The 12,598-nt window shown below is 57.1% G+C and overlaps 1 protein-coding gene across 1 annotated transcript in view; it reads left to right on the forward strand.

The window, feature by feature from the left end:
* The window catches only part of SLC29A3 (solute carrier family 29 member 3), a 42,159-nt gene that overhangs the window by 1,991 nt on the left and 27,570 nt on the right, over positions 1-12,598 (forward strand). Inside the window, exons 3-4 of the mRNA XM_058671917.1 lie at positions 5,882-5,942; positions 9,608-9,906. Coding sequence (XP_058527900.1) covers positions 5,882-5,942; positions 9,608-9,906 — 360 coding nt within the window. The remainder of the gene's footprint in view (positions 1-5,881; positions 5,943-9,607; positions 9,907-12,598) is intronic.

Consider the following 12,598-nt stretch of genomic DNA (forward strand, 5'->3'; position numbering starts at 1 on the left):
AGCTCTGTTTATTCTGTAAACTGCAACCTGTAAATAACGTTTAGCGTTCCTATTGTAACAAATTAATTTTTATGAAATAAATTATATTTCCTAGTCTAATAAAAAAACTTGGTGTTCTGTCTTCTTGGCCATCTTCATATCTCAATAAGAAGTTTCTAAGTCCCACAGGATGGGTGTGGGCACCACTATCCAGCCCAGTTCTCTGAGCCCCCAGAGCTGATCCAGCTCAACAGCCTCATACAGCAGAAGGACGTCACTTCCCTACGGTCACACAGGAGGTGGGAGCCTGTACTGGGTCTGGTGCTGGCCCATGTGAGCTAAGCAGTACCTTTGTGGAATCTGTTGGGTTCATTGTTTTGGATCTGGTGGGCCACACAGAGATGGAGCCACCGCACTTCATCTGCCTCTGAGTTCAGGGCGTGTTTCCTCGCTGTGACAGAAGCCAAAGGACCAAGAATGTTGGGATGTGGGGCCAACATCCCATATGGGCTCCAGTTCAAGTCCTGACTGCTCTGCTTGTGAACTAGCTCCCTGCGAATGCGTCTAGGAAAGCAGCAGAAGATAGTCCAAGGACTTGGGCCTCTGCATCCACGTAGGAGATGTGAAAGATGTTTCTGTCTCCTGGCTTTGGACAGGAACAGCTCCAGCCACTGTGGCCATTTGAGGAGTGACCCAATCGATGGAAGGTTCTCTCTCTCTGACTTGTTTTATAAAGAAGCCTTGAAAAGGAAGAAAAGGAAGAACGTTGAGACTTTAGAACTTTGTCCACATGCAGCGCACAGGTGTTGCAGCCTTGCTTAGTCTGGTCTGTCCTCATCCCAGCCCACCTTCTCCAGTGGGAGTAGCTGTCCGGCGAGGGGACCAGCCAGGCTGGGCTGATTATTCCTGTGGGTGCAAGCATAAATTAGAGCGGGTGAGGGATGTTTGGGCTTGGCCGCAGCATCAGCTGGCAGAAGCTGGCACTGGGGACTAATTCTGTCAAGTCAAATCACAGAACCACCTAAAGAGTGCATAAACCAGGACTGAGAGAGACCTGGGGGGGAAAAAGTGGGTTCCCCCTTCCTGGGTCACTAGTCCCGCGGGAGGGCATGAAAACTAGGACGGGGACTGGGGTGGCTAGACAGAGAGGCACTCAGCAACATCCGTGAGGGCTGGATGGTTGAGTTGGTTAGATGGAACTAAGCTTTAATACCCATTGACAAGTACAAGAGCCAAATAGGATGAGGGACAGACTGGTCTACTGCTACATATACTGGCAAACCAGGGTAGGGGGTGGGCCTGATGGGGGTTATTGTGGGTCACCCCGACTAGGCTGCAGCTCCCACTGGTTGATGTAAGGGCCAAGTATGTGCTGGGCAGAACCAGACTGGACTGCAACACCCATTGGTTCCAATGCAACTTGGGACTGAAAACAGAACCAACCCAGCAATTGCAACCACCAGCTGATCGGGGTGATGGATTGTGCCGGGCCCTGTGCTTGCTAGAACATACAAGAATCTGGTCTGGGAATACCTCAAGGTTTCTTTGGAGATCTCCCCAATCGAACCGCTGGACTCAGAACTCTAACCAAGAAAAGACAGAAGACAGGACAGGTCAATCATTCATCTCAGCTATATGTTGGCAGCGAAATATGGGGCAAACGGAGACTTTATGATGGACCATATCAATCAGTGGACGACCTCATTGAGCGAAACTGGCAGCGATTCATAACTGGAGAACTATTAAAACCACTTGAGCAAATATCTCAGAGCATGCCCCACATCTGGGACTTGGGGTGGGCGGGAAACCGGGTGGGGCTTCTCCCTCAATATCCCCCTTTACCTCAGATACATGATGGAAACAATATGGACATAATAGTATTACCCACTTCCCTATACCCCCTGAACCTTTTTTTTTTAACCGCAATTAACTATGTAAAGATCGTCAACAACAATACAATAAAAAAAAAAATTCTGTTGAGCAACGAAAAAAAAAAAAGAAACTGTGCCATAAAAAAAAAAAAACTGTGCAGGTAGGGAGGATAGAATGGCAGGTTGGGGTCACATGGCTGCATGGTTGGGCAGGAAGGTCAAATCTAGGAGGGGAAGGTGGCTCCATTTCCGTGTATATTGTAGATCTGCATAATTTATGTAATTAAAAATTTTTGCCTTTGAGAGACAGAGCTCTAATTCGTTGGTTTACTTCCCAAATGCCCACCACCAAGGAAGGACCAGGATGAGGGCTGGGCTGAAGGCCAGAACAGGAACTTAGTCCAGGTTTCCTACTTGGGTAGCAGGGACCCAAGAACTTGAGCCATCACCTGCTGCCTTCCACAGAGTGCATTCACAGGAAGCTGGAACTGGAAGGAGAGCTGGGGCTGAAACCTAGGTATTGCAGTGTAGCATGTGAGCACCGAAGCGTTGGCCTAACCTGTAAGCTGAACGTCCACCTGCAGGTCTCTGTGTTGCCAACAGATGGCATAAAGGGGCTTGTTCCCATAAATCGTTTTTTTCCTCTAAGATGTATACAGCACAGCCTCATCTTTCATGACTGGCAGCAATCTCATTTCCTGTCCTCTCGCTGTGGACCTCAGGTCTCCTGTGGGAGTTATTTGCACCCAGAACTTCCTGGCATGCCTTGCCTGCTCCCTGAGTAGATTCTGAGGCTTCCAGTTGGACCAGCATTACCCACAGTGTGTGAAAGGAGCCAGTCCTATGAAATTAGAATACAATGTAATTAATGAATAAATTTAATAAAATAAAAAAAATTAAAAAAAAACTGTTAAAAAAAAAAAAAAAGGAGCCAGGAAATCCCATGGGAAGGATCATATTAAACGGGATTTCTCAGGCTGGTTTGGCCGTGCAACTGTGAACCTGCACATGCCCTGAAGTGTGCAGTCCTATGGGCCTTCCTGGGGTCTGAGTCAGGCATCACCCAGCCATCCCCCTGGGAGTGAAGTGCACCTATGGACAAAGTCTAAGCCCGGAAGGAGCCAAAAGCAGGGGGTCTCTTGGGGGAGGAGATGGGGTGGGGAGGTGCAGGATCCTGGGCCTCCGCCCTAAGTCTCAGCTTCCCCTGTTGGCTGATGCTATTTAGTAATTTAAGGCCAAGGTCCTTGTTCCAGGCAGGAATGTGACTGCCCCACCAGTGTGCCCAGAGGTGAAAGAGGGAGAACCTGGAGAAGGTAGGAGGGTCAGCTGACAGTGGCTGCCCAACATGATGCACTAGAGCAGGGCCCAGAGCTGAGGAAGTCAGGTCATCTGTATCCAGCTAGGTGGCAGGGCAGCGCCACCTGCTGTCTGGGAAGGTTGCCGGCCACCCTGGAGGAGGGGTGCAAGGAGAGCCCATCCAGCTCTATTGAGTAGACTTCCAAACTTTTTGCCCATTTTTGTTTTGTTTTTGGAAAAGCAGATCAGATTTACAAACACAAGAGACAAAAAGATCTTCTATCCGCTGGTTCACTCCCCAAATGGCCACAAAGGCTGGAGTTGAGCCAATCCAAAGCCAGAAGCCAGGAACTTCTTCCAGGCCTGCCATGTGGGTGCAGGCTCCCAAGGCTTTGGGTCGTCCTCGACTGCTTTCCCGGGCACGTTGACAAAGAGCTGGATGGCAAGTGGATTCAGACAGGGCCATGGAACAGGCCCACAGGGAATTCCTCTCCTACCTCCTCTTTCTCCCCCCCACCCCCAGTCACTCTTGTCCTGCCCCCACCCCTGCATCCAGGCTATGACTCCGTGTCGTATGTGGCCTCCCTGAAAGATCTGTGCAGATACAAGCACACCAGGACTTGTCCACCTGCCAGTGTCATGGACTTGATCTAGAGCCCCTGGGGGATCAGCATGACCGCTTCAGTTTCCCCATAACTGCTGGAGAATTCATTCTGCTGACACCATCCTTCCGTTGGATGGCAGAGTCCATGAGGTCTACAAGGAATCCTTTGAAAGGGAGAGAAAGAGGAAGGTTTTCCATTTACTGATTCACTCCCTAAATGGGCACAACAGTCAGATCTGGACCAGGTTAGAGCCAGGGGCCAGGAGCTGCATCCAGGCATCCTGTGTGGGGAGCAGGGGCCCAAGGACTTGAGCCATCTTCCGCTGCCTTCCCAGGTCCACCAGTGGGGAGCTGGCTCTAAAACAGGACAGCTGCAACTGGTGGTCTGATGGGATGCCGGTGACAGAAGTGGCAGCTTTATTTGCTGCATCCAGTTATGTGTTTTGTGGGACCCCCCTTCTAGACCAGGTTGTGCAGTGACTTTTCCTCAGGGAGTTTCTCACTGGGGCCAGTGGTGTGTCACACACAGCAAGTTAAGCCACCACTTACACGTCCCATATCAGAGTGCAGGTTTGGGCTTCCGCTCCTCTACTTTGAATCCCGCTTTCTGCTGATGCTGCTGGGAAAGCCACAGAAGATGGTCCAAGTACTTAGGTCTCCAGCCCCCGACATAAAAAACTGAAGTGGAGTTCCTGGCTCCTACTGTTGGCTTGGTCCATCCCTGGGTGTTGCAAGCATCTAAAGGAATGAATCAGCAGATGGACAGACTGGGTTTGGGGACTGCCATCTGCCGGGGGTGGGGGCGGAATGGTTCCTGGGTTCTCCTTGGGGTGAGCAGGGGAGGGAACTAAGTCAGGGTCCTCTCAGGAGCACACCAAGGTCACGGCAGAGCCAGTGGAGGGGGCACCTGAGCATCTACACCATGCCAGCTGCTACTGTGGGGGGCTCGAACACGCCCAGCCCAGCTCCTCTATCTAAAAAGCTTCCCAAGGTGGGATCTGTATCCTTGGAAATTCAGAGCACACTTACTGGTCCCTTTCTACAGGGGACCCTGCATTGGAGAGTGACAGACAAGTGCAGACTGTGGTTAGTTGAGCACATATGGCCCATGTGGAGGGGGAGGCAGGAGGGAGTGCTTAGGTTTGCCCCAGCCTCCTGCTTTCAGAACCCAGGCCTGGAGCATGCCACCACAGGCCAGGCAGGGTCCATCTGGTGTGTAATCTGCTGGGTGATGTGCGGTTTCCAAGCAGGCCAGGGGTGGGCACAGAGTGGCCCTGGGTCAGGGGATGTGGTCCTGTGCCCCTTCCCACCCCCAGTAGCTGCCTCGTGGTGCCCAGCCCAGCTACGTCTCCCCCGAGTGCCTCCTTGGGATGGTGGCTGAGCCAGTCCTTGCCCCCGGAGCTGCTTCCCAGCCTGACAAAACCCAGGGCGGGGCTTGGCTAACCAGGCCCTTAGGTCACAGCAATTCCCCTCTTCCAGGTGCCTGGGGACAGGGCCAGCACCCACACCTGAGTCCCACAGTGGCTCTCAGTGGGCAGAAGCTGTAGCAAGGGACTGCAGGGCTCCCCGGGGTTCCCTTCATGGACTTCTAGGATGGCAGGGTGGAGGTCTACACTGGATGCCAGTGTCTCCTCCACACAGGCCTCAGACAGGGGCATTCCCCGTCTCTGTATTTCCCCAAAGATGGGGCTATCGCCCCTTCCCAGCAGCGTGGACGTCCGGCACTCACTGAAGGCATTCTCCTTCTCTCTGTACAGTCCATTATCTAGGGCTGCCTGTGGATGGAAGAAAAGATATCCCGGTAACGAAGAGGAGCCAGGGGAACTTTACAGAGGGGCCATTGTACCAGCACGCTGTAAGGAGAGCTGAGTCCTAGTGGGGACTTGGCTTCGGATTTGCTATATGGGGCAGGGCAGTTAGGAGCTGGTAATCTTGAATAACACCTCGCAGGACCCTTGTGCGCAAGGCAACCCTGGAAACCCAGGAAACCCACCGCCTCAGCGAGCATTGCAGTGACGGAGAGGCGCCACGAGGTGGCAGCATCGTCCCGAGAATCCCGGACACGGCCGCCTAGCCGGCGCTTTTCTAGGCTGATTTCTGAGGTAGGGTAGGGGCGCGGCGGTGACGCAAGCGGCGTGCGCGAACGGAGCTGGGCCGGAGGCCGGGAGCGCCTCCTGCTTGCTCAGTCGCCGGTAGGTTCGCCGAGCTGGGTCTGGGTAGCGGGCAGGAGCTTGCAGGTCGCGCTCCAGTCACGGAAGATGGGGGTCCTCGTGAGAGCTCGGTGTTGCCGGTCCGGTTCTGTGAAGGAAGCAAGCCATGGAAATGGCCATTCCTGTCACAGGAGGCGCCTTGCAGACTGGAACCCCTCCCGGAGCTGATCCCCCTTCCTCCCTCAGAGACGCCACCCCAGGAGTGGCCAGGCTGTCCACTCCCGCGCGCAGGGCTCCCGGGCCTTGCGCCTTCACTTTTGACGGCTCCTGTGTGTGCCAACCTCGGGTTGGGTGCCTGGGGTACGCCGTCCTCCAGTGTGCCCGGCTGTTCTAGGAGTGTCAGTCGTGACCCCACAGCGGGCAAGGGGAGGCTCAGTCTCCATGGCAGTGGCCAGCCCCGCTTCCTGGGCACCTCTGGGGGACGCTTTTCGGAGCAGCAGCCTTGGTTGTTGGGAGGTGCCCCCCTCCTCCTCCTCCTATTTTCTTCTTCAAGTGTGTTACAGACTAAGCTGCTAAAACCCCCGCCTCCCGTGTTGGAGTGGAGCCTGGCCTGGAAGCCCAGCTGGGCTTCCTGCAGACCTCAGAGGGCAGTGATGGTGGCTCCAGGCCCTGCCACCAGCACGTGGGGGGCCCCGAACGGAGGTTCCAGCTCCCGGCTTCAGCCTGGCCCAACCTCAGCTATTGCAGACATTTGGCAAGGGCGCCAGTGGGTGGGAGACCTGTGTCTCTCCAATAGAAAAAGAACCATGACTCATGGCTGTACAACACTTCACCACTCTCCCTGACATTCTCTGCCAAAGCTTGTCCGTGGGTGGTGATGGAAGGAGAGAGTGCCCAGTGCTAGTAGCGTGGTGGGCCCCGTGGCCAGCTGTACCCTGGGCCCCACGTTGTAGTGTTCCTGTCGCCCAATTGCCCCCTTGTGTCCCTCTACTGTGATGACTGTCAGGGGACATGCTTTATTACCTCCTCCCTGAAGAGGCCAAGGACAAGAGACCGGCTGAATGTCACGGGTGGGAACAGGGGAAGCAAGCTGCTAGCCCCTCCATCGCGGTGCGCTCTGCTGCCGGGGTCTGGCTCCCCCAGCCAGGGAAGCCCAGTTCCCGCTGGAGCAGGGACATCCCAGGGGTGCGAGCTGCCATTGCAAGCGGAAGGGGCCCTCTCCTGGGCGCTGGGAGCGAGGCGAGCGTCCCGAGGCGCGGGGCTGCCAAGGGCGCCGGGCTCAGGCTCGGGCAGGTGCGTGGGAGACCACGCGCCTCACTTTCTCCGGGGCGCCCCGGGCGCGAACCGTCCCCCCGGCGTCGGGCGGGGGCGCGCGAGCGCGGCGAGGAGGCCGAGGCCCCGCGGCCGCGCGTCCGGGAAGCGCCGCGCCGGAGGGCGGCCGGAGGGGAGGCGGGGCGGCGGCGAGGGGTCGGCCCGGCCGGGGCGGGGCAGGGCCCGCCGAGCCCGGCTCGCAGTGGCCGGGAGGAGGCGGCGGCGGCGGCGGCGGCGCGGTGGCGACAGTAAGTGGGGCCGGAAGTCGGGCCGCGGCGGCGCAGGCCGGGAGGCCGGGCCGGGCCGGTCCTGGAGCCCTTGGACTCCACGGCCTCCTTTCCCGGCGCAGGGCAGAGCTCCGGCCGGTTGCCGGCGTGCCTCTGGCCGCTCCCTCCCGGCCTGCCCACTCTGAAACTCCTGGACCTCACGGGACACGGGTGTTTTTAGATTGTAACCAGTCGGTCCACGGACCCAGTGGCGGCCCGAGGCTGGTGTGCGCCAGCCTCCCGCTGCCACTTAGGTGGTCTTCCCCAGCTGCCCTCCCTGCTTACCGACCAGCCAGCACACAGCCGGCCCCCAGTGGGGAGGTGGCCGGACTCAGCCCGGGCGATGCTGGGCGGTGTCAGACCACACAGGTTCCTGCTGCTCCGACCAGGGGCTGCCCTGGGTTCTAGGGCCACCAGGAAGGGCCCAGCCAGCCCTGGAGGGCTGCTGCAGGTGGACACTGTCGCTGTCTCCTGGGAGAGCTTGGATGGGGGGAGGTTTGAATCCTTACTTTTCTCTTTCCCTTTCTCTCTTTAATCCAAAGCCAGTGCGAGCTTTTTATTAAGAGTAATAAGACTGCTCACTCCACTGCCCTGGCCTTGACCTGGGTTAGAGAAAATTCCTGGTGCCTTCAGCAGCTCGGTCAAGGCTGACTGGTCTTTAACAAATAGACAGGGGAGCCCAGGAGGGGCGCCAGTGACCTGGTGCTGGGCCCTGCACCCCCAGCCTCCCCTCCCCACACCCCCCTGTTCCAGCCCCAACCTGGACGGCTGAACCAGCCCAGGCCCTGTTGTCCTGTGCGATGCTAATTCTGTGCTGCGTTTTTAAACATGCATGTTGGAGTTCCCTGCACCCCACTGGGGAAGAGGGGACAGGTAACCCTGAGCAAGGCTTGGCCTCACTTAGTGACTGATGTCCTGGCTAAAGAAGCCATCGCCCGAGGGCCTCCCATGCCCAACCCTTGGCAGGATGGACAGACTTCCTGCTGTCATGCTGCTGCCGGGTCCCAGTGCTTTACAGAGCACACAAGTCAGCAGGTTCCCTCGTAGTCCTGGGCGGTGGCTGGCCCCAGCCGGGTGACCAGCCCAGCGTGGCAGTTAGAGGGCTGCCTGCCTCCTGTCGTGTAGCAGCAGCCCTGGGCCAGGCACCCACTGATTGATCGTGCTGCTGTCCCCATTGCAGAACAGGCTCTGCTTGGTTTGCAGCTGGGGAGGCTTGAGCCTCGGAGGTGAAGGGACTTGGAAGTGGAAGGCCCTGCCTGGCTTGCTTGTCCGAGGAGCTGCTGTGGCTAGGGAGTGGTCGTCTCCCACTGGGCTGTGATGTACAGACATGGGGCTGTGGTTGCAAACCCAGGCGTGGTGTTTATGGGGACCGTGACTTCCCACTCCTCAGACCTCTCCCTACAGATGAAGTGGGAGGTCGCACGTTGGCTTCTGGGGCAGTTTGTCACACCAAATGGATGCATTGGCTTTGAATTCCTCCAGCCAGGCCTCCCACACGGGTGGCAGAGACCCAAGTCCTAGAGCTGTCTACCACCTGCCGCCACCTGGGGTGTACCTTAGGGGGAAAGCTGGGATTGGGAATAGAGGCAGGGCTGGCGAGCAGGCATCCAGTTTTGTTTGTGACTTAAGATGTGATTTTTGTACTCTCGTGAATTCACGCGGTTCCAGGGTCAGAGGCATGAGAGAGAACGCCATGAGGGTTCCCTGCCTGGCTGTGGTCTCTGTCCACAGGGGCAGCCACTGTGGGAATGTGTGTCTAACCTCCCCTCCCTGCCAGTGCATACTGCTTACCCCTCAGCTGTCCTGTGTCTTTTGTTCCTGTCCTAGATGTGGCAAAGGCTTTCTAGAACTTTCTTTACCCACCCTTCTTCCTCCAATCCTGGCTGCCTTACAGCTACACTGCCTTTAGACCCCATCTGTATTTCTGAATGCGGTGGTCCCAGGCTACCCCACACTTGGGAGCCTTGTGTGGCCCTAGCCTGGCTGCTGATGGTTCCCACATCAAGGCAGGGGCTTTCCCCCAGGCTGGGCAACCCTCTCGATGGCAGGTGTTGGGGCTGCAGCCCCTCTAGGACAGCTGAGTTGCCAGCTGCCCACCCTAGCCTGTCTTCCCCTTCCCTGCTGCAATAGTGGCTGCCGTCCCCGAAGATGACATTCGTCACAGCTCCAACTCTACCTACGCCGCCAGAAGCAGCTGTCTCCAAGCCGACCAGGAGGCCCTGCTGGACAAGCTGCTGGACCCCCCGACCCCCAGCCTACAGAGGCCCGAGGACCGTTTCCATGGCACCTACATTATCTTCTTCAGCCTGGGCATGGGCAGTCTGCTGCCGTGGAACTTCTTTGTTACCGCCAAGGAATACTGGATGTTCAAACTGCGCAACTGCTCCAGCTCGGCCACCAGGACCGACCCTGAGGATTCGGACATCCTGGTAAGGGCACATTGCTCCCTTGGCGGTCAGGAAGGGCTCCATCCAGGCCTCCACATGACCACGAGTCACCTGCTGCTGGCTGGCACATGAACAAGGCCAGCCTTAGATAGGCCCCTGTGTGACCTGGTCTGAGATGCAAGTGGTGACGTGCTGTGTGAGCTGTGGAATCACCGGGGTCTGCAGGGTCCAACCGCACATTGTGTTCAGCCATGAGGTCCAGACAGCTCCGGGAAAGTGAGTGAGAGTGCAGGTCAGGTCGTTTTTCTCTTGTATTCAGGTCTGGAGGGGTCAGTCTGAGGTATCCTCAGGTCTGTGTTGTCAGGAGCCCACTTGCTTCACCATGTCCAGCTTTCATGCTCACAGGCTCCTCGCGTTGTAGAAAGCCTTTGGAGCACCACCAACCATCATGTCAGTAGGAAGGGAGAGGGGAGTGCCTGTGGCTTGTGAGAACACTTCCAGGAAAGTGCTTCTACGTTGGTCTGAACTCAGTCATTTGGTCATGCCAGCTGCAGTGCAGGCTGGGAGATGTAGTCTTTTAGTATAGTTTAGCCCAGGGCACCACGTGCCTTCATAGAATGGGTTTCTCTGGCAGGGGTTTGGCGACGTGGGATACCACTGGGGATACCACATCCCATGTCGGAGCACCTGAGTCCAAGTCCCAGCTGTTTATAATTGGCTTCATGCTCATGAAGCCATACTGGGAGGCAGCAGGTGGTGGCTCCAACGCTTGGGGCCCTGCCACCTACATGGGAGACCTGGATGAAGTTCTGGATTTCTGACGTTAGCCTGGCCCAGCCACAGCCATTGCAGGAATTTAGGGAGCCCATCAGCAGATGTGGTCTCTGTCTTGTTGCCTTTCATATTGAATGAGATGCTTAAACACTAAGTAAAAGGGGACGAGCCTATGGGTGCAGGAGACGGGTGCCAGGGGAGGGTGAGGATCGATTCCAAGTAGGAGACAAAGGCTGGGCACAGGTTGTTGGGGCAGGTTCAGGGGTGTTTGGGCCACTGCATCTGCGAGTGTTTGTGTGTGGTGGAGGATGGGGGTGGGGGTACGGTCAGAGGAAGAAGGAGGGGCTGGTTCCCTCAGCCCTGAAGTCTCTGCCCTGGTTCTGCAAGGCAAGGTGAGGAGGAATCAGAATGGAGCTTGACTGACTGAGCCACCTTCCTCCCAGCCAAAGAGGCTCACTTTGGGAGGCTAGGGGTGGTACTTGTCACAGCAGGAAGGGGAACTAGACCTCTAGACCATAGTATAGGGACATGAGGTGGTGCTCACTCTACAAAGACCAAATGGGGCTTTATAGCTGGAGCAGGAAAGGGGTGTCCTGTGACAAGGGTCGGGGGGAGGGCTTGGTCAGATGTCAGGGCTGAAGGTATGGGTGGTGAAGGCTCAGGCACCAAGGAGAAGCAGTCTCAGGGAGCCCAACCACGGGGCAGCAGCCTGGGATGCTGCCCGCCCTCACATGGCGGCACATGAGACCCGCCCCAGTAGACCCACCTGGGCCAGTACTGCCTGTTGTCCCACTGGCACCAGAAGGGCACAGCAGCAGAGCCCAGTCTTACCCCTCAGTGACGCAGGAGTGGCCCTGAAGTTACCTTTGAAACACTGGACCTTTACCGAAGAGGAGCTCTGTGGAGCTGGCACATGGGCAGACGTGGCTCTGTTGTTAGTCCATCTCTCAAGGGATCCACCATGGGTGCACACCCAGTCCCCCGGGGATGGACGCAGCTATTTCTCAAGCCTTCATGCTCCTACTCTATGCCTTGCCCCCAGGGATGGCCTTGTCTGTGAACTGAGGGGCTGCTGGTAGCCTCTGGGAGCTAGTGGAGAAGTGCACAGACTGAGGCCTCTAGGCCTCTAGCCTAGAGTGTGCTCCTCCAGGAACTGCCCAGGAGCTGCAGCTTTGTCCTAGGCCCCCCAAGTCAGGAGCTGTACATCGACAGTACCCTCAGGGGCCTGGCCAGCACAGGCTGGGGCCTGCTTCTGCCTTCCCATCTGCCTCTATGCAGCGTCCCTTCCTGGCAGGTGTGAGGAGGACAATCCCACCACCAGCATCCTAAGAGTTGCTGCAATGATTAAGCTCATCAGTATGTGTTAAGAACCCTCAGCACAGTGCCTGGCACACGCTTGATCCTGGTGCCCATCTGGGGGAAGCGAGGCCTGCAGCTCTGGCGCAGTCGAGAGGCGTCAGCTCAGCCCTGGCGTTTTATGATCCTACTTTTATTTGCCAATGACTCAGGCGTCCCAGCTTTCTGCTGGCCTCGCTAAATCACCCAGCCCTTTGGGCCTCCTCTGGAAGAGCCTTGCCTATGTCGCCACCGTACACTGTCCTGCCCCCTCCTCTGCCTGCCCACCACCCCTGCCCAGTCCTTTTGGCCAAGAATGAGAGCGAGTGCCTTGCCTTGTGAGCCCTTCCCAGCTTCAGGCACTTAGCATTCCAGACCTTGCTTCCATGCTTTATTGCCACTCTCCAAGTGCTGGCAGGTGCGGATGTAGTACCTGCATCTGCCTGCAGCTCCTGGCTCTTGGCATCAGAGATGAGAGAGCTGTCGCCCCTCGATTCATGGGCCAGGTTGGGGAAGCAGGCGTGCTGAGGCTGTGCTGCCTGCCTTGTGGCCGCCGTTTTTCTTCTTGCTCCTTCTGCCTGCCCCGCCATTCCCTCCAAGTCCCTCCCCATTCCTTCCTGGTCTG

Source organism: Ochotona princeps, chromosome 13 (assembly GCF_030435755.1).
Source record: "Ochotona princeps isolate mOchPri1 chromosome 13, mOchPri1.hap1, whole genome shotgun sequence".
NCBI classification, from domain to species: Eukaryota; Metazoa; Chordata; class Mammalia; order Lagomorpha; family Ochotonidae; genus Ochotona; species Ochotona princeps.